This window comes from Alnus glutinosa, chromosome 1 (assembly GCF_958979055.1).
Source record: "Alnus glutinosa chromosome 1, dhAlnGlut1.1, whole genome shotgun sequence".
NCBI classification, from domain to species: Eukaryota; Viridiplantae; Streptophyta; class Magnoliopsida; order Fagales; family Betulaceae; genus Alnus; species Alnus glutinosa.
Window position 1 is genome coordinate 6,292,549 of NC_084886.1, and position 22,305 is coordinate 6,314,853.

General features: G+C 36.6%; 1 protein-coding gene across 1 annotated transcript; it reads left to right on the forward strand.

The window, feature by feature from the left end:
• Positions 1-14,125: 14,125 nt before the first annotated feature.
• LOC133862976 (transcription factor MYB106-like) lies at positions 14,126-17,518 on the forward strand. The gene is made up of 3 exons (XM_062298962.1): positions 14,126-14,283; positions 15,097-15,226; positions 16,618-17,518. Exons 1-3 carry the CDS (start codon positions 14,151-14,153, stop codon positions 17,516-17,518), a joined length of 1,164 nt encoding a protein of 387 aa, XP_062154946.1. The 5' UTR covers positions 14,126-14,150.
• Positions 17,519-22,305: the final 4,787 nt, after the last annotated feature.

The following is a 22,305-nucleotide window of genomic DNA, read 5'->3' on the forward strand; positions in this document are numbered from 1 at the left end:
GCATTGTTAGACGAAAAGAGGGGCAAAATAAAAGCAGATATGCATGGAGTGGTAAAACTGATACACAACATAAAGCTTCTAAGAAAGACTTCTAGCCTAGATAATCAATTATTTTTTTGATAAGCAATTCATTTCATAAAAAAGCGCAGCGGGGCGCAACCCAAGTACACGGGAAGTATACAAGAAAAAAACCAATAAGTAGAAGAAAACCACAAATCAAGAAACTCTAATAAATTAGAAAAACAAGAACAGTCGTAAGCATCCATCCAAATAAAAGGAGTTTTGAACACAATGGTTTTTAACTTTGTTACAATGCTCTCACAATCTTCGAAGTTTCAAGCATTGCATTCTCTCCAAATGCATCATGTTAAGCACCGAGTAATCAACTTCCACACTTCTATAATGCAGTGGCTTTTAAACTGACCTCTTCAACAAGCCAACAACTCTACCACTCACTGGCCATAACCCACTCAATCCCAAGAAGGCAGAAAACCGATACAGAGCATTGGTTTACTCGTACATCACCCCTAGTCTCGTGTGACCTGTACTGAATGGTGGAGAACTGAGCGGTGGCAAATATATAAAAAATACACCTGGAAGAACAATCCAAGACATAGTGAATCAAGACAACAAGGAAGGCTGCCCAATCTGCATCTAGTTTCTTGATGAGTTCAGCTACACTGGTGTTTCAGGATGGTCTCTTGGAGTTGTTTGTTCCTAGGGATGCATGGGGCTACTTTTATCTGTTTGGGATGGGCTGGACTTTGAGTCCATTTGTTTTCCTGGCTACTTTAAAATGGGTTGGTTTTTTTTATTTAAGGCAATTAAGTCGGCCGGGTGTTAATTTGATCGTTGGGAGTTGGGCTCCATTTAATTGGTACAACAGAATTGTTGTTAGCCATTGGATCTTCTCATATTATACAATATACCATCAATTGGCATAGCAAAGAAGGCTTCTTGTTAAGTTTTATGGAGGCCAAATCGGTGTCAAAACTAAGTTTAATTTAAATCTAAATTTGTCAATCTTAGTTGGTATTTAAACCGAAAATTAGAAACTTGAACAATACTGAGAAACAAAAATGCTTGGTATGAAGCTCGGTCAATGGGGCGTCCAAACAAAACACTGTATAAGACTTGAAGTTTCAAAAGCCGAGCAACTTGGTCGGTATGGCAGTTGCAACATGTCCATACGAGCTATGTCAAAATCACATGAAGTTTTTCCCGAGACGCTCTGTTGGAATGGTCGTTCGGAACGAAGATGTTTGATAAATAAATATAAGAAGCCACAAATTAAGCTGCTTGGTCACAACCCTCGATCAGACATTGTCCGAATGGGTTAACGAATGAAGAAACAGTGAAGGTTGGTAGAACACCTCGGTTTGCAAGACTCGGTTGAATAATGTTCGAATGAGTTGAAGATCACGAGCAAGTTGAGACATTTGGTTGGGCTGGGACGGATAAAGTACGAACGCCACCAAGTTGTGAATTGTGAAACCCTAACTGCATCTGAACAAGATCACTTACTTATCTAAATGCCGCCTTTTTTTTTTTTTTTTTTTTTTTTTTTTTTTATCGTTTTACAGTTTTAGTTGCACCAAACCATTGGTTGCTTCCCACTATTTATATATGTGGTTTCTCCAAATTAATTAATTGGTAATTAACCTGAAATACCATTCATACTACCAAAATATTAGAATATATATATAGAGAAAATGTAATAATGATCTGAGGTCATCACTATTTATTTTTGTATCTTCTTCTTCTTCTTCTTATCCTCTTATATCGCTAGTACAAACCAGAGCCCCTATAAATACAATAACCTCTATAATTAAACTATTCTTTCAAATATAACAAGTATAAGAATACACACAAAATTTATGTCTACAAGACTTTGCATTGCGACCTCGAAAATCTTGTGAATACCTCTAGTCTCCACACTTCGAACTACCACTTGCTAATATGTAAAACGATAATGTTTTAGAGGTGAAAAATCATGCAAGTCCACGACTTAGTAAATAAATTGCTAACGAAACTTACCCAGTGTACTTAATCCAATTTATATTAGTAATAAAAGTGAGGAAGATAATTATACATAATAAGCATTTCGAGAAGCTGTTGTCAGAACATCATTAAGGTTTAAACATGAGGTTTTGGACAAGTTATGTTTAAGGGAAATATCACAATAATTTGCTCAATAGGAAGAATGCATTAGCAAACAGCTTAAGGTGTATGCTTATGAAATCACGTAGTAGTTTAAAGGCAAAACATTTATGTTGAAAAAGTGTAAAATATAATATCAATAAATATATCACAGTCTATAAACATCTTTTGCATAACCTATATGTGCCCATATCCACTTTACAGGGCGTCATATGAAACATATGGTACAATCTTGGTGCCTTGATAAGGCATAATAGCCTACAACCCTCTTGTAGCTTGACTGGGTGGATACCACGGGTAGCATGCAACCAATGATGCCGCAAGTATAAGCACCACCCATGAGTGGTTGTGCTAGTCACACTAGCCTTTAGATCCAGGGTAGTTTAACATTCCACTCACAATGGGCCACAAGGTCAAATCCGTATAAAGAGTGTGCACATGCCCAAAATTCTTCACGCATTTTTTTCATGGTGGCATGCCACACAAACATTATAAATTTCTAGTTACGAGAACAAAATTAATATCATGTATAAATACAATGAATAACAATTAATTTTTAAACCAATCATTTCTCAAAAGATCAGGGCTCACGACAAATGTTCAACAGAAATCATAATTGTAAAAATATGCACAGATTATTTCGACGAAAACATTCATGCTCAACGAATTAACTGTTTTGGCATTCTCATGGGCAATTATTTATTTCTTACGCTAATATCCAAGTTTGGACTTTCTGAAAAGTCAAGCTTCTTACTCTACAAATTTTATACTCTATTATTAGTCGTATCCCCAATTCACAAACCCTAATTTCACTTAAGAAACCTTAATCCCACTTTCTGGCCCTTACTGATTGATCGCTGCTCAAGGATTAATCTATCAGTTGTCGGGCACCAATTGCTCATTAAGAAGCATCGATCTATCGATGATTGCACATAATTCATTTTGGGTTTTTTTTGGTTCAAGCTTCAAACTTTACACCATATACTTGTTTCTAGTGTGACATAAGGTCCTAAAGGCACTTACTTTACAAGCCTTGAACATGTTTAGGTCTTAAAAATCCTAGCTTTATCACAAATCTCTTCAAGTTATCTTCTACCCATTTAGGTTCTCAAAAAACCATTAAATCACAAAATGGGCTATGCATGTGTGGTATAACCCTGATCTAGACTCAACTTCAAGTTATTTGGCAACACAATGTCATGTAGCACAAAAGTCACCTATCTTTTCCGTAAATAATCAATTTCCTAACTCGATCTACACTTTTAACATACTAGACAACATATTATGAAATGTAACTTATCAAACATGAAACTGAGACTAGAGTTTCGGATTTTACCCCTTGGTAGTGTGGATTCTAACTCCTTAGCCTCAAAGAACCATAAAAATGGCTCATCTCTCTCGCTCTCTCTCTCGGCTGATGGTTGGATGAAGAAATAGGTTTTCTAGAGTTTCTATAATGAAGGTCCTACATTTTTTAAAGTTTTGGACGCGTTATTTTCGCATATAGGTTTGACATCAATTGATCACTATTTTGGACCGATTTATCGGTAACTGTGGATAAGGTGTTGATATGGCATCAATCACCCTTCGGGTGCTGATCAATCAATCCACCCAATTTTTGGGATTTTTGGGCATTTATTAATATGTTTTATTCTGAGAAAAAATACATTTTACCCCCAAAATTTGCAACTTTTTCACTTATGCCTCTAATATTTAAAAAGTTCCAATGTACCCCCAACAAAGTTTTCGAAATTTTTAATGTAAGCACTGTATTAGTCATTTCCGTATTCTTTGACGGAAAATAGCTCATGTGCACCGCATGTAAATTTTTTGGTATAAAATTTTCAAAATTGCCCCATATACACGTGTTAATTCCCAAAATGACCTCATTTTTAAAAAAATAAATAATAAAGGAAGGAAAAATTAAAAAAAAAATTAAAAAAAATAAAATAAAAAAGGAAGAAGAAGAAGAAGGTGGCCTTAGCCACTCTCATGGGCCATTTGGGGGTGGTTGTTTGTTTTTGTTTTTTCCCCCTTTCTTTTCTTGTTTCTTTTTTCTTGTTTCTTTTTTTTTTTTTTGATAAAAGTAGGGGCGTTTGGGTCTTTCCAATAATTTATATTAAAGAAGACATAAATAATTAACAAAGTGCTTACATTGAAAATTTCAAAAACTTTGTTTGGGTACATTGTTACTTTTTAAACATCAGATACAAAAGTGAAAATGCTGTCAAACTTTTGGGGGGTAAAATGGCTTTTGCCTACTTTAGTCTTTTATTGTTTGTTTCTCATTTTATGACACTAGTTTTCTTTATTTAAATATATTCTTTTCTTACAAATTTTATTCACATAAAGTAATATTTTTCCTCTGATTATTAATGCCGCGTGTGTTTTTAGATATTCTTTTTATAATTTACAAGTTGTTTTGCTCGGGGTATTACAATAGAAGCATCATTATTCACGATTTTCATGAGACCTTGAGACCATTATCTTGTGAGCTAAGAGAAACTTTGCTCATCCTTACGCCTTCAGTTTCATACCTCTCTTAGAGTTTAGTTAAATCACCCATATCTCAAGAACCTTAAAGCTACCGGAGTTCCGGGATACAAGAAGAAGCTTGATCGAAGATTGGCCAGTGCTCTAGAGCTAATGCAATAGAAAACAAACGGATTGTTTGATGGGGTAGACATCAAGTTTAATTGCAAGGGTTTTGTAAGTATAAACTGTGTGCAATTCAATCTTCAATAGTGTAGAAGTTGGAATATATAGAATTCTCATGGGTTATGTGGGATTTTTCTACGTAGAGGCGAAATCCTTCAAGATTTGATCTAAGTTTTGTGTTGGAGATGGAATAAGATTAGCTGAGTGGAGTAAAGGTCTCTTCCGAGCAGTGTTCTTGAGTAAGGCAAGTGTAGAATAGTTTAGGAAATCAATGGAGGAATTGAGGCAGGGTGGGGAGATACAAGACTTCTGCAGGACTTTCCGGGTGGGTTCTATGGTGCATATTTTGCAACGGAGAGGTAATGCTCATGGAAGATTTTTGGAGCTGTATGAATATGGTAATGGTGGTCGACGGATGTTCGTGATTCTACTAGAGGGACGAGATGGTTGCGACTAGGCCAATTGTCTTGCACAATTGAGGAAGTTAGAGAATTATGAGAAGAAAGCTGCTGGGGGGAAAAGAGCTGGGAAGCTTCCAATTGCCCCGACAATGGTGATGAAGCCGATGAACTGTGATAGCCGAACGTTTTGCGGCAGTGTTGGTAAGGAAAGGCCATGACTTGGAAAAAGGAGAATCGAGCAGGGGCACGTCAGGAACATCCGGAGAACAACCAAGGTCGATTATGGCAAGAGCGGCAAAGAAGGGGACAGATTTGGCGAAAGGAGATATCCTGGTTAGTGCTGGAGCGGGAATCACGCCTAACTGCGTTGTGGAAGGAAAACTACAGCTGGCTAATTTGAAACAGATGCTCCTATCTATTCGAGAAGAAACTAATAGATGGCTGGGTCGACTCGATTTGGGCCTATTGTGGGATGAGGCTAATCATACTGCAAGCCTAAGACAAAGTCCAATAGTCAACGAAATGGGCCTCCGGAAAAGAGGAAAATAAGGGATTAGGCCAGAAATTGCAGGGCTTAGTCTTGCATAAGTGATAATAGCTTAAAAAATGCATATTTTCTCTATTAAAATAAGCATTATCATACTATACTTTATCTTAATTTTTACATTTAGTATTTAATTGTGGAATATTGTTTAATTATTCGATTTGAGCTTAAATTGATATAAATGCAAATAAATTAAATTGTATTTCTTTTTGTAGGAATTGTTGTGACTTTCAAGCGGCTGGACCACTTGGTGAAACCAAGACAGAAGACACGTGATTCTCCAGACTAAGGCAAGATTTTCTCTCTAGTTTTGGAGCAACCAAATTCACAGTGGTGCACTTTCCTATTCTTTCCATGCAAAGCTGGCAATGCAAGAGAGCTTTGGACTTTTGGCAATTGCTTTCCATAATTGTGTTCCTTCCAAGACCAAGCAGTACTGCTGAGAAACACGCAAGACTGAATTGGCAAGAATGAAAAAGGCGATCCCCTCCATGCACAAAGAGACACGTTCCATACTTGGCAGCACATGTTCTTAAGGAAGTTTTTGCATCAGCTCTACATGTGCTCTTTCCATGTTAAGCAAAATTGGGCACCGACTTGTGGACCTAGCTGTACGTGGATTCTATGAAGTGATCCTCCTTCCATAAACAAGCCACATCGCACAAGTTAGCTGGACCACCAAGAGATGTCTTTCCAAATAAAAGTCTCAGCCATGCACGTGAATTAAGGCACTGAAAATACAAGATTCCAGCAGCAGTTTGATTCTTGAGAAATGCTTGGTTGTACACTCTCATCCCACTTCTATCCCACTCTTGTCTATTTGGACCAATAATGTAAGAGATAGTGTAGAGAGTGTAGTGGGACCCATTTTTTTTAACAATATTATTGATCCAAGTAGGCAAAGGTGGGATAGGAGTGGGATGAGAGTGTACAACCAAGCATTTCTCTTGATTCTTTCCATCGATGGGGCAGCAACCAAGGGACAATTCTTTCCAAAAGAACCCATGCAGATCTGACAAATCTTGAGACACGTGCAACTCAAATTGGCAAGAAACCAAAGTCAATCTCCAAGCCAGCATGCACGTTACACGATTCTATCCTAAGCAGTGCATGAATATTTATAATCACACGTTTCTTTCCAAAACAAAGGGGAATGCATGCGTCCAAACCCTAGGGCCTTAGTCTATATATATGTGTTTAATTTTCTCTTGAGAGGAGAAAGAGAAGAGCAAAGGAGCTAGCACAAGAGCATAGAGACGCAGAGTTTGAATTTTTATTTCTTTGTTTTTAATTTATGTTTAGTACTTTGATTATAGAATTTATTTTCATAAACATGAGTGGCTAAACCTTTAGCTAGGGCTAGAGGTGAAGTCTAGTATTTTTATTATGTGTTCTTGAGACTATATTATTTGTTTTTTTTTCATAGATGAATGATTAAATTTTGGGGATGATTTTTATTTGAGAGTAATTTAATGGGACAAGTTTATTTTGATTCCTTATGTTTTTTTTTTGTTTATATCAACTGCTTACTTTGTTTGATTTGATATGATTCGAAAATATATGGAATGCTTAATTTATTGTTTTATGTTTTTGAAATCAAATTCTCAATCAACCTATGTTTGATCTATTTTATATTTTTTTTATGTCTCATGAATACGTAATAAAATACTAGGTGGATCATTGAAACCCTAGTCTTTTCCAATATTATCTTCCAAATCAAATTTATTTATTTTAGTTTCATAGTTTACTTTTTAATTTAAATTATATTTCTCTACTCCACTTTCGAGTAGAAACCAAAAGCAAAATTCCTATTTTTTTTTTTATTAATTTTTCTTTTCTGCATAATAATAAAAATTATTCTCTCGTGTCTAATCATTCCTTGTGGATTGACCTCGGACTTACCGTGATTTATTACTTGCGAAAACCTACACTTGGGTTTGCACCCTTTGTGGTCCAACAATAAGGCTAAAGGAAAAGAAGTAATGGAAGCCCACCAGGATAAAAATGTAAGTTCGGCGATTACCTATAGTCGCCGAATTCAGTCTAAGCCGTTGGGCCAATCTAGAGAGATGAGCGGGAAGATGGGTGTAACGGCCAAGCATCTATAGAGGGTGCCGATGACGATGCAAGAGGTGGTTCCAGAGCCAGAGTTGACCGATATAGGGTCAAGACCAATGGGGGTTAGTGCTGTGTGGCATGAAAAGCTTCTGGACAAGAGTAGGGATGACCCAGAGGGCATCGTTGGTGTCTCAGGGGGCATAAGGAAGGCAAGCGAGGAGATGGTTATGCCTGTGATTCAGGATTCCATATGTGCTAGCCCTGGAGTGGTGGAAATAACGACTTTGGAGGAGTAGTTTCACGGTGTAGGTGAGGCTAGCGTTGAGGGTGAGTATCAAATGGGTTCTGTTTTGAGTGTTGGTGTAGGTGAGGAGAGGGATGAGGGCGATCAGGGGAGCGAGAGTCCGAGGGAGGCAGAAATTGATTTGGGAGTGTTTGGTTTGGGAGGGATAGAATCCCCTAATGTTCGCAAGGGGTTAAATGTGCAAGAAAATATTGGTTATGTGTCTGAAATTGTGGAGTGTGAGCAAGAGTTAAAGGGTTATGTGGGGTGTGAAGATGACTTACGGGGTGGGGGTGAGGGGGATAATTCTTTAGCTTTGGTGATACAGACAAAAAACGCTATTAGGGGAAGCGGGATGATGGATATCCAACCATTGATGATGTTGGAGGAACAATTAGGAGATGATTCTGTGTCCACAGAATGGGTGGTAGAAAGAGCTAAAAATTTCTGTAAAGTTGTAGGACTGTCTTGTTCGGGTTTTGAAGATAAGTTGATGGAATTGTTCAAGGATATTGAAGCCTATCGGTATTCCAATAAGGTGGGGCATGATAATAATTTGAGTGCTAAATTTGGTAATCGCGGACAATGTGAAGTGAAGAGGTTGGAATGTTCGATGAATTATGATAGGAAAGGAGGTCTGTTGTCTAGGTTAACTAGAAAGGGGAGGGTTGTTAATTGTTAATGTTGAAGCCAAAGATAGTTTCGTGGAATGTGCGAGGCTTGAATGAGCTCGAGAAAAGAACGAAGATTAGGGGGTTGTTGAGGGAATGGAAGGCATATATTGTGTGCTTACAAGAAACTAAAATGGAGGTAATTAATAGGGAGGTGGTTTACAGTGTTTAGGGATGTGTTCATGTGGATTGGGTGAATTTGGGTTTAAGAGGGGCTTTGGAAGGCATCTTGTTAATGTGGGATAGGAGATTGGTCGAGAAGATTGAAGAGTATGTGGAGCGGTATGTGGTAGCATACGTGTTCCGTAGTGTGACAGCGAATTTTAATTGGGGTTTTGTAGGTGTTTATGGACCGAATCATGATGGTGAAAGAAGAGGGCTTTGGGATGAGTTGGCGGGTTTGAGGAATATTTGGGAGATGCCTTGGTGTATGGAGGGGGATTTTAACATCGTTTGGTCTCCGAGCGAAAGAGGGGGGGAAGCGAGGTTTTCTTAGGCAATGGTCGAGTTTTATGAGTTTATTTGTGAACAGGGTCTAATAGATATTCCTTTGGTTGGGGGGAGATTCACATGGTCGAATTGCTGCACTTGGTCCAGAATTGATCGATTCTTGCTATCTACAAAATGGGAGGAATAATTTCCTAAGGTGTCTCAAAGGCATCTTCCTTTTCTTCTTTTGGATCATTATCCATTGTTATTGGATTGTGGAGTAGGGAGACGGGGTAGGGGGTCGTTTAAATTTGAAAATATGTGGTTGCAAGAGGAAGGTTTTGAGGAGTAGGTGAAGAGGTGGTGGGGATCTTATATTTATGAAGATACGCCTAGCTTTGTGTTTGCTCGTAAGCTAAAAGCATTGAAAATTGACCTGAAAAAAATGGAATGAGGAGGTGTTTTGGAATGTACGGGTACAAAAAAAGAAACTGGAAAAGAGTCTGAATGAGTTGGACTTGATCACAGAGGAGAGACTGTTATTTGAAAAGGAGAATTTCAATAGAGAAGATTATTCTAGAAACTTAGAGTGGAATATTCTTCTTGAATAAATGAGTTGGAGACAAAAATCTAGGGCTTTGTGGTTAAAAAAAGGTGACAGTAATACAAAATTCTTCCATTGGCCCGCAAATTCCCATAGAAGACATAATGCAATTGAGACTCTAATGGTGGATGGACATCTGACTGATGACAAAACAGTTATCCAGGATCACATTGTGGATTTTTATAAAAAGCTGTACAGTGAGCAATATCAGCAGAGACCAAGGACATATGATTTATCTTTTCTCTCTATTGATGAAGATGATAGATTATGGGTGGAACGCGAGTTTGATGAAGATGAAATTTGGGGGGTTATACGGAATTTCAAAGGCGATAATGCCCCTGGGCATGATGGTTTTACTATGCCATTTTTTCAAAAGTGCTGGGAGATCTTAAAGACTGATATTATTACGATGTTAAAGGAGTTTCAGAATAGTGAAAATTTTAAGAAGAGCCTTAACGCTACTTTTGTATCGCTAATTCCAAAGAGAGCCGGAGCGGTGGATATCAAGGATTTTCGACCTATAAGTTTAATAGGTGGTATGTACAAAATCATCTCAAAGGTCTTGGCAAATAGGTTGAAGTCAGTGTTGGGGAGGCAAATACTGGATTCTGCTTTGGTGGCTAATGAATGTGTGGATAGCAGGATTCGTTTTGGAACTCCGGGCATTATATGTAAGTTGGATTTGGAAAAAGGCTTATGATCATGTAAATTGAGAATTTTTGCTTTATTTATTGGAGAGATGTGGTTTTGGGGAGAGATGGCATAGCTGGATTGCTCATTGTATCGCTACTGTTTGTTTCTCTATCACTATCAATGGGTCGCCTTCAGGGTTTTTTAGTAGCTCACGGGGTCTTCGACAAGGGGATCCTTTGTCTCCGCTTATGTTTATGTTTGGTGATAGAAGCCTTCAGCCCAGATGATATATGTAACAGTGGATAATGGGCGACTATCTGGGTTCTCAGTGGGATCGAATATGTAAGATGCTATGATGGTGTCTCATCTATTATTTGCAGATCATACATTGATCTTTTGTGAGCCTATTGCTGACCAATTCTGAGATTTAAGATGTTTGTTGATATGTTTTGAAGCAGTCTCAGGTCTTAGAATTAATTTGTCTAAATCTAAGATTGTTCCGATTGATGAGGTAGGTGATGTGGACGAGTTGGCTAGCATTCTTGGGTGCAGTGTGGCCTCGCTTCCTTTAAAGTATTTGGGTCTCCCGTAGGGTGCTAAGTATAAGGACTCTCATACGTGGAATAACATTATTGAGAAGATGGGAAATAGATTATCAGGGTGGAAGATGTTGTATTTATCTAAGGGTGGGAGGTTAACTTTGATTAATAGTACATTTTCAAGGTTACCTACATATTTTCTCTCTCTCCCCTATTCCAGTGGGAGTGGCTAATCGTTTGGAAAAATTTCAAAGAGACATCTTTTTGGTTGGTATTGATGATGAATTTAAATTTCATTTGGTTAATTGGCATACGATTTGTTTTCGGAGGTTGCAAGGGGGATTAGGAGTGAGAAATATGATTAAGTTTAATAGAGCTTTGATGGGTAAATGGTTATGGAGGTTTGCTTTCGAAAGAAATGCTCTTTGGAGAAAGGTGGTGAATATCAAATATGGAAGTATGAGGGGTGGTTGGTGCTGTAAGGAGGTTGTGGGTTCTTTAGGAGTAAGAGTTTGGAAATCTATTAGGGGGGATGAGATGCTTTTGCAGCTCATATGAGATATGAGGTCAGGGATGGTTCGAAAGTCTTGTTTTAGCATGATATATGGTGTGGGGAGGTACCTCTGAAGACTATCCCCATTAAATTACTACTTAATTGTCAATGTCCTCTTTAAACAGTCAATTGTGTCAATGCCCTTTCTCAAACTATCAAAATATGTTAATGTCTCTCATAAGACCAACAATAAGACAAATTAATATTTTATTTCCTAATATTTTATTTTGCTAGGCACAACTGCATGCCTCGACATCGAAATACTCTAGTGCCCGTTCATAAACGTACGCCACAAATAGGCCGGCGACAACCTTAATTTTCCAGCACATGCACATGCACATGCAGCTGCTTCCAGTAAAAACCATTGCATTCATTGCTTCCTGTAAAAAGTAAAAACCATTGCATTCACTTTATAATGATTATATCGCCCAACTTCCCTCAGGCTCAAGGTACGTAATGAACAACGTGTCAACGTGCATATATATATATATATAGAAGATTGGATTCACCCGCTCTGCAGTACAGTTATTTTCACGAACATAGGGAATTAAATGATTATGACGTGTATCTATATAAAAAAAAAATTGATTATGACGTGCATGTCGCTGGGAAATCATGTTAAAATTAAATAAAAGGAGAAGTTTTAATGCTCTATTCATTAACATTTTCTTTTGGGACCAGATTCCCAACTGCCAAACGGAGTGATATGAATCGCCTATATTAATAATTATAGGCATTTTTTTTTTTCAATTTATCTCAAAATATTACAAAGCCATGCACGGACGTAAAATTCATTTCATTCATGACAAGTGTCAAGTGAAGCACAACTACTCCACAGTCCACACGTTTGCCTCCCCAGCAACCATGCATTAGTTGATATGTTTGGTACGTCCTGCCTCCTGGATGGAGTGTATATTTAATTGTTTAAATGGTTATGCTAGTGATTTTCAACTTATCATGCGCTTAGAAACTAGTGAATAAAGTATATATTAACGAAGAACTTCACTTATAACTTTTGAATTTGATCTTTCATCACTTTTATAATTAAGTATTCAAATTTTAAAACGTGTCAATTTAGGATATCTATCTTTCAATTTTTTTCAATTTCATCCATCCATTAGAATTTTCCGTTAAATCCTGTCAAAATTCTCAAAGTACGTACCCTTGTTTTTTTTTTTTTTTTTTAAAAAAAAAAAAATTATAAAATTTTCAAATATTCAGGCATGGGTATTTTTACAAATTCCGTTAAATTCTAACCAACATTTAAATCTTCACAATTTTTTTTTTTTTAAAAAAAGAGAAATATTTTGAAATTTTGGACAGAATTTAACGAAAAATTCTAACCAAATGTTGAAATTAAAAAAAAATTAAAATATTGATACCCTAAATTGATAATTTCTAACATAAAACATTGTTTTTACGATATATTGGTTTTATTTCAATTTAAATCCATTTTCAATTTCAATTTATTTAAATAAAATAAAATAAAATTATAAATCCATTTTCACTTATAACTTTTCAAATGTAAAATCTGAAATTTTAATTATTTTCGAACAAAATCGATGGTATTTACACTAAATGGAGAGAAACCTCTCCATTTGAAATGGAGAGAGGATCCAAATTTCAAAATGTCATGCATCCTGTTTGAACTTCAGAAATGGTGAGCTTTTGTAATTTATTCGACTCTTTTGATACTATTTCCTCTTGGTAAGGATTTTGCTTAAACAATTATGGGTTTTTCAAAAGTTAGATAGTCTTGGAAAAACATTTGATTTAAAGAAAAACTATAAATATTGTTTTGTTAAAACCCTGTTAAATCAATTTTGTTTTTTGGTAGATCCTTAGAATTAAGTTCGAATTAACTTCCGTCTGAATTCTAAAAATTTCTCCATATTTCATCCGGTGGGATTAATAACTAAAAATAGTTCATATTACAATATTCTATCGGTTTGAAGAAATAGAAAAATAGATGAATTATTAATAATTTCCTTACAACTTCCACATAACTCTTACATAATTTCCTCTCACATTGTGTAGGTCTCACGTGTAGAACTTACATACATAGATCGACACAATATAAAAGGACTTGCGTGGGAATCAGTTGGAAATAGAGAAGCAAAATTATAACCAAGTTGAATTAATTGAATCTAAGAGCACTCACAATGGATTATCTATTTTCACATATATTTAGGCTAGAATAAATAACAAGAACACTAAAATGCATGTGGTGAGATGCACGAGTCTCATACCAAATATATGTATGCATGTATTATATATATATATATATATATATATATATATATATATATATATATATATATATATATATATATATATATATACACTTTTTTGTACACATTTATATTTGGTGTGAGACTTATGTATCCGGTAGTCTCGTTCCAAATATATGTGTATACAAAATAGGTAAAAAATATGTGTAAAAAAGTATGTGTCTTTCTTTATATATATATATATTAGCTTGCACGGTTTGTTACAGGAATAAAGCCAAGGGTAATATTGGCAATAAAAAAGTTTTCTTTTATCCTCTATATAATATTGCTACTCGCCTCTGCTCTTCCTCGTCCCATTCCTGTTTACGGCCGGTTTAGTATCCAAAATGCGCTGGTCTCAATGCTGTCAGACGGTGGGGTTGAAGAAAGGGTCGTGGACCCCTGAGGAAGACCAGAAGCTTTTGGCTTACATCGAAGAACATGGCCATGGAAGCTGGCAAGCCTTGCCCTCAAAGGCTGGTATGTTTACGATCGAGGAACCTAATTATTATATGGTAATTTGAATGTTTACAACGGTTGCACAGTTTATTGATCTGCTAATTTCCTTGCTGAACATGCTCATGCAGCTAGCTCGAACTGTGATTCTTTACCCATCCGAATGGATTGTCACTTTTGCTTTTTGATTTAGCGGTTTCGCATTCTGATCCAGATTATTATGCCCAGACATGACAAACTATTAAGACTATGCTTACGTTGATCTCTCTAAACATAAACAACCATTTGGATTGAAAGAATAATTCTTCAAACTAGCTAGCGTAGAGCAAACCAGAGGGGCTTCAGTTACTATAAATCTGTTTCGTTGCTCTGCTGATGTAGCAAATTAGAAGACACAACTTGAATTTTTCTGCAAAAGCTTGGCAATGACAAACTATAAATTATGCAAGTTATGTTTGTGCCTTAATTAGTCCTTCATCTCAGATGTTCCAGCTTCTAAAACTGCTTAGAAACATTTTTGGTCTTAGCCCTACTTGAGTTGTGTAAAATTTCAATCACTTGGGGTAAAAGATCCTGCTAAAAGCCATATGAATGAAAACTGAAAGTTTAGCATCAGGTACAAAAATTGAAATCATAATATCCAAAGGTAACTCAACTATCCTATAAGCCTCACTCTTGATGATGAGCCCATTGTTAGTTATCTTCTCCCTCAAATTAATGAGGGATTTGCTTTATCTTAATAAACTTTATTTTTTATTTTACTTTTAACTTGCAACTCCAAGTACTTTTGTTTGTGTTTTTGTTTTTGTTTTTCTTTTTACTGGTTGGATTTTTTAGGGCTGCAGAGATGTGGGAAGAGCTGTAGATTGAGATGGACTAATTACCTCAGACCTGACATTAAAAGAGGAAAGTTTAGCTTGCAGGAAGAACAGACCATCATTCAGCTCCACGCTCTACTCGGTAACAGGTAATTAATTCTTTAAGGAGAATTCAAATTAGCTTACTGCCATGTCATCATTGACTTATTGGCTGCAACACCGACCGGGTGTATCAGTTGATTAACAAATGATAATTTTACATTTGTTTTTACACGCATGCCACAAACACTTACATTTAACGTGAGATCAATATATGTGAAATAGGTCTCCCACCGAATATAAATGTATTTAAAATATATATATACACATACAAATAGGGCTAAATACCTAATTGCTCCATGTGATTTAAAAATTTTATTTTTTGCTATCTCAGTTTTCATTTTTATCATAGGAGATACCTATGCCATGGAAAAAGACGAAAACGGTACCTTCATTTATTTTTTCGTCCTAAACTAACGTCTCGCCATGTCATCTTACACGTGTCAACATACATGTGCGACACCTGTCTCCAGAGCCATGTCAACGCTAACGTGGCTACTATATTTATCTATTTTAAGAGAAATGATCCCTACACTCATTTCTCACAACAGCCCCACAACAAGCTGATGTGGTTGGTAATATTTTATTATTTTTTTACAAAAAGAAAAGAAAACAATACAAAAAAAATAATAAAATATTACCAGCCACGTCAGCTTGTTGTGTGGCTGTTGTGAGAAATGAGTGTAGGGATCATTTTTCCTATTTTAAAGACTTAAAAAATAAATAAATAAAAATTCTAGGAGTGACTGGCCACCCCCATTTTGGCCAAGGGATTGCCTGAGCCACTCCCATTTGGCTTGGGGGTGGCTCGGCCACCCCCGTGAGCCAAAACCTCCTTTTCTTCTTCTTTCTTCCTTTTTTTTTTTTTTTTTTTTTTTTTTTTTTTCCCACTTCTCCCATGGGCCACGGGAGTGGTTTGGGCACCCTTACGGACAAAAGTGAAAAAAAAAAAAAAAAAAAAAAAAAAAAAAAAAAAGGTTTAAAACTAAAAACACAAAGAACAGCTAGAATTTTTAAACCACGTAAATGTGTAAAGTATTTAACCCGCACAAACAACACATCTCCAATTAATCAATAACTCCACTGCTCTGCCGGCTAAATAGTACTACAGACCCCTTCAAAAAAAAAAAAAAGTGCTACAGACAACTTAGGCTTTCGCGTTAGGCCCCTAAAAAAATGCCCTTAAAAAATAGAAGGCCAAAAGCTTTTGAAAAGAAAAAAAAAAGAAAAAGAAAAAGAAAGAAAGAATAAAATGGGAGGCCATTCGGCATGCTATGCTACGATGGCTTAGAAAAAAAAAAAAAAAAGGTGACATGAAATGTTTAACAAGATTTGAAACAAATTAAAGCATTTATGAAATTGTATTTTTATTTTTTCACTTTTTTTTTCATCATTGACTTAATATTGACTTATTAATTTGCTGCACCATTTTCCCTTTCAGATGGTCCGCTATAGCAACTCACTTGCCCAATAGAACAGATAATGTGATCAAGAACTACTGGAACACGCATCTCAAGAAAAGACTAATTAAGATGGGCATTGATCCCGTCACCCACAAGCCCAAAAGCGATGCCTTGACCTCCGGCAGTGGCCACTTCAAAGACACAGCCAATTTAAGCCATATGGCTCAGTGGGAAAGCGCGCGGCTGGAAGCCGAAGCCAGACTGGTAAGAGAGTCTATGCTTGTGTCTAAACCTATCCAACAACAGCTCAGCAGTCCTGCTCCGGCTCAGCTCATCAACAAAAACCCAGCTCAACCCGCACTACCTCCATACCTCGACGCACTCAAAGCATGGCAAGGGGAATGGTCGAAGTCAATGAGTGCCGGTATTTTCCCAATTGCTGGCAATGACCTCGAGTCTCCAACATCAATGTTGAACTTCTCGGAGAACGCACTCCCCATCCAAACTGTTGCATTCAATGAAAGCACGGTGACTGCAATTCTTGATTTTGCCAAAAGCTCGGTTACATGCAATGAAGGGTTCATCAAAGAAGTCTGTCAAATGCCGGAACTCAAAGAAATATCAGATATTGACACAATGGCCTTGCAGGACATTGCATATACTACTAAAAGTGCATGGCTTGTGGACTCTTTTAGGGCTGGGAATGAAAACACGCCTCTTTCAAATATCATGGAAGGTTTCACCGATACATTGCCGTATAATTATGACTACCAGAACTTATTGATGCCCGGACACAACTTGAATAATGAGGATAAAAGCTGCAGAGGTGACCTTGAAGACAATAATAAGAATTGCTGGAACAGCATGCTTGGACGTCATCTAGTTCGCCCGTGTTCTGAAATTTTCGAAAAATTGTCAGAGAGGTCGCAAGATGATTAGGTGTTATGTTGCATTGCATCACAGTTAATGTAATAAGTAGGACTTCAAAAATTTATCCACCATGCACCCTTTTTTATTTATTTTTGTGTGTTTTTTATTTGTTATTTATTCCAATGTAGATCTAGGTTAGAACGTTGGAGTAATATTTTAGCCTTACAGAAACCGGGGAGAATGACATGTTTCGTACTTTGTTGAGTTGGAACTCTGAAGAAATTCGTATATATGGAGGGATTAATCCCGTTAGACTGAAAATTTAGGAGGAAATCCCGTACGTTATTGCCACAAAACACTTGAATTGGTTCGTCTCCATGGTGGCATGAGCTTTAGGCGATTAAGACCGCTGACTAAGACCCCCAATTAATAATTATACAATATATATATATATATATAAAAGGCTAAAAAAACATTTTAAGGCTCTAATATAATAAAAAGTTTATAAAATACTCTTTAATTAAGGCCCCCACTTAATAATGGTACAATAAAAGTTATTTCCAAAACAAATTTTTTTTTTTGAATGAAATATCTGAGAATTTCATTGATCAAAGATCACGAGGATAAAACTTTTGCATCACAAAGTATAAAGCTCTGCAAAATCATAGCTACATGGTATGAGGTTATATAGTCATAGACAGGGACGGAGCCAGAATTTCTTATGGGCAAGGACTAGTGGCAAAAAAAAATTATTGGGAGTGGCCAATAGGCTAAATTTTTAATTTTTTAGCTTATATATATATATATATATATATATATATATATATATATATATATATATATATTATATATATTGAGATTTTTTTTTAACCTTATAAATTTTTTTTAAAGGAAATTGGGGGGGGGGGGGGGGGTGGGGGGGCATGGCCCCTGCCAGCCCCTCTCCCTCCGTTCCTGGTCATAGATACAAACAAAATTCTTACAATAAAGTGTTATCTATGACTTTTATCTTTCGCTAACCTATGTACAAAAATAGTTAAAGAGCAGATTTGTTCTGAGCAGACTAGATCTATGAGAGATAACCCCTCACACCGAACTATCCATGCCGTGAGAGATAACCCCTCACACCTAACTAACATTCATCCCATAAATTGTCCATGAGGGTAGATATAAAGAAAATAAAACTTTTATTTAGAGCAAAAACACAACCATCAGTAGCGATTAAGGAGGAGATAAATGACAGTATGACACATCACGGAGGTAGATAGACGAATGCATAGAGAAGATGCCAAAATTGCTGATCTCGTCGGAGAACACCTATAAACAAAAGAAAAAACCAGAATGGGAGGATGATGGTAGGAGCGGGGAGTAGAAAGGGAAAGGGAGAGGAGGAGGGAGCAAATCAGATATGTTTATAAGGGGTGAAGTCTAGGGCATTGTTAATCTGTTTTCTTCACTATTTCCAAAACAAATTTTAAGACTTTAGTATGGTAAAAATTTAGTAAATAGTTTCTAACTAAGGCTCTCAATCATGGTAAAAGTAATTACAAATTGAAAGTCTCATTAATAACATTCAGGAAAAAAAAAATCCATAAATTTTTGAAAATTCCACTTATGTACTCTTTTTAAAAGTCATATTTTTACATTCATTAAATTATTCCAACATGCATAATTCTTTCTCCAACATTTATTTGAATTAAATGTTTAAAAAAATATGAAAAGTCTTCAAAGCGCATTGAAAATTGAAATTTGACTTCAAATATAAAATGTGTGCATAAGTGTCAACAAAAATTAAAGTACAGCGGAAAGTAAATGACACAGATATTTTTGTTGACGAAGTGGAAACTCAGTTAAGAGAAAAACCACTCCGGGGCAGCCGAACCCAGGAATTCCACTATTCAGAAGACAAAGCTAGATACAATATAGTAACACTCACATGTACCAATGCAGTGGTCGTACCTTGATCTCTGACGTGTAACCCAACACGAACGCTTCCCAACCAGGTTCACCTACCTGAAGGGGTCTTCAATAGAACTCCTTACCTTAGAGCCGACCTCTAAGATAGATTTCGGTTTACAGCACAGCACACTTGAAAAACGGCTTCAGAGGAGATATCATGTCTTTGAGCTCTAATGGAATTCACACCAAATTCTTGCAGCTCTAAGTGCTCAGAGGCCCCTATTTATAGGCTGGGGGTCAGAATGGGCGTTAGGCAAAATAAGCATGTGAGCCGTCCGGACGGTGGACCATGACCGTCCGGACGGACAACTGTGCGACAGGATTTTCCAAAATTTTCGCGGAGAAATCTTTCCTGTATTAGAACATCGTCCGGATGGGATGGCTCGATCGTCCGGACGGACGCACGTCCGCTGCAAGTAATTTCCATAATAGGCTTCGCGCGTCCGGACCAAGGGGCAGGAACGTCCGGACGGCTAAACTTCAACACGCAATTTCCATATCTGATACGCGTGCGTCCAGACCATAAGGGGGAGACGTCTGGACGGTTGAAGTCGAATCGTCAGTTACCATATACGATGCATCCCCAGCATCCGCACCACAATTGTCAGATGTCCGGACGGTTCATTTTGAACTGCGATTCTTGCCTTACGGAGATACGCATCCGGACGGGATACCACATCGTCCGGACGGTTGATTGATCTTCCCTTTCTTGAACTTGGAAAGAATCAGTGAACCGTTCGAGAACTGATAGGCGTCCGGACGTGCTGCTGAAACGTCCGGACGGAGCAAGCTGGCACAGAAGCTTCTCGATATGATGTAGGTGTCTGGACGGAAGAAACACGTCGTCCGGACAAATGATGCTTGTCTGTCTGACGTCCGGACGGAAAGACACGTCGTCCGGACGGATGGAACAGTAGACAGATGGACGTCCGGACGGGATGCCACATCGTCCGGACGGCTGACAGGGAACTTTGAAATTCTTCTGACTTCACTCTGAACAGTGGAATCCCTGTTTGCAGCATCCTTACATATAAATGATTTTGTCCAAACACAGAATGAGGCCAAAATACTAACACGCATAAATTCTCATTGTTTGTGTTGTGCATAATGGATAGAATTACACTTTCGGTGAGTCTTCAATGTCCAACAATTTTTCTGCATTATGTTCTATTACAAATCAATCTTTATATAACTTATTTCAAATTTTCTCTTTATTTTTCTTTAAATTTTATTATTTTATGTTTTTGAATCAAGTGATAAGTTATTCTATATCTAATAAGTTATTAAAAAAAAGTTTTAAAATACACTTTACACATAAGAAAGTACACTAATTAATATATTAAATAAAAAATATATAATATAAATATTAAATTTAATTTAATTTAATTAATATTTAAATATAAGAAAATGACATCACATAAACTTGTCGCCTTAGGCCTCAAAAATTATCAAGCCGACCCTGTTCATCTCTTTAGTATATTCAAATTTAAATTATCGACAAAAATATTTAGTCTAGACCGCACTACTTATCATTGTGTTGCATGGTATAATATTCAACTTCCATCGTAAATTTCGCAACACAATTTTGTTTCGTACTTAAATCAATAAATTACTGTTCTACCAAATAGGAATGGGATATGTTTGTTGCACTTCAAGTGTACATCAATTGTACACCAAATCTGACGTGGACCACTATTTTTTTTTTTTTTTAAAAAAATATCACTAAATCGCTGGAGGGGGAAATGAAAACTCATTTCCCCCTTCCAGCGTACGTTTGACGCTCTCTCTCTCTCTCTCTCTCTCTCTCTCTCTCTCTCTCTTCGGCTGGCCGGCCGTCATTCACCGACGCCGACCAACCCCTCTCTCGTTTTCCGGCGATTCTTCTCGTTTTCCGGCGTGCTAGCTCTTCTCCGGTGTGCTCTCTCTTCTCTCAGCTATGAGTTCAGATTCTCAAGGTATGCTATGTGAAGAAAACAACCAATAAATAAACAAATAAAGTTGGATAAAAGAAGACAACTGTTGTTGTTTAAATGCTACTGGGTTTGTTTATGTTGTTCTGGAATCTATAAAAGTATAAAACCAGTATATGAAATGCAACCAAAACATCCGCACAAAACAGTAACGTGAACAGTATAGTGACCAAAAAAAGACATAAATTTTCCGGAATTTTATTTTCCCCTTTCCCAATTTTCCTACCAACCAAACAAAACCCAAATCAAAATGATCAAATACAAATTACATGTACCAATATCTGGCATCAAAAGCACCCAATATTTCACAACAAATTGAAAAATCTGGGGAAAAAAAAAAAAGCAAGCAAAACAAATTTCCAACGAACCCACTAGAGAGAGTGAGAGATTGCTTAACCAATGGAAGTGGAATTATTAGAATCTTTGATGTCATGCAATAGATTGAAAATTAAAAACTTCAATGTTGTTTCTTTCTTATCTTGAGTTTTTTAGGGAAATGGATGTTTAATTCATCATATTGATATTTTAAAAGCCAACTCTGTCAGGTATGTCCAAGTAGTATTTTCTGAGTTTCAGTCTACTATAGCTGGTGGAATAAAAAATAGACCAAGAAATGGACAAAGAAAAACCAAATTATGCCTAATTTGATCAAATTTTGACTACAACATGAAAATTTGATGCATTTTTTCTGTTAATAGATGTCGGCATCTTAAATCTAAATTCTTTAATTTTTATAAGAGTATTGATGTACGCAATATAGTTTGCCTAAGATGTTACAATAAGGTATTGATACAAGATGGTTCTCTAGATTGCAACTTTTCATTTTTTTATTTTTGAACTTTGTATCCTTTTTTGGATAGATGATCGTGAAAAAAATTGAAAAATCGAAGGACTCAATGACGTTTATTTCGGATGAAGAGTTGAATA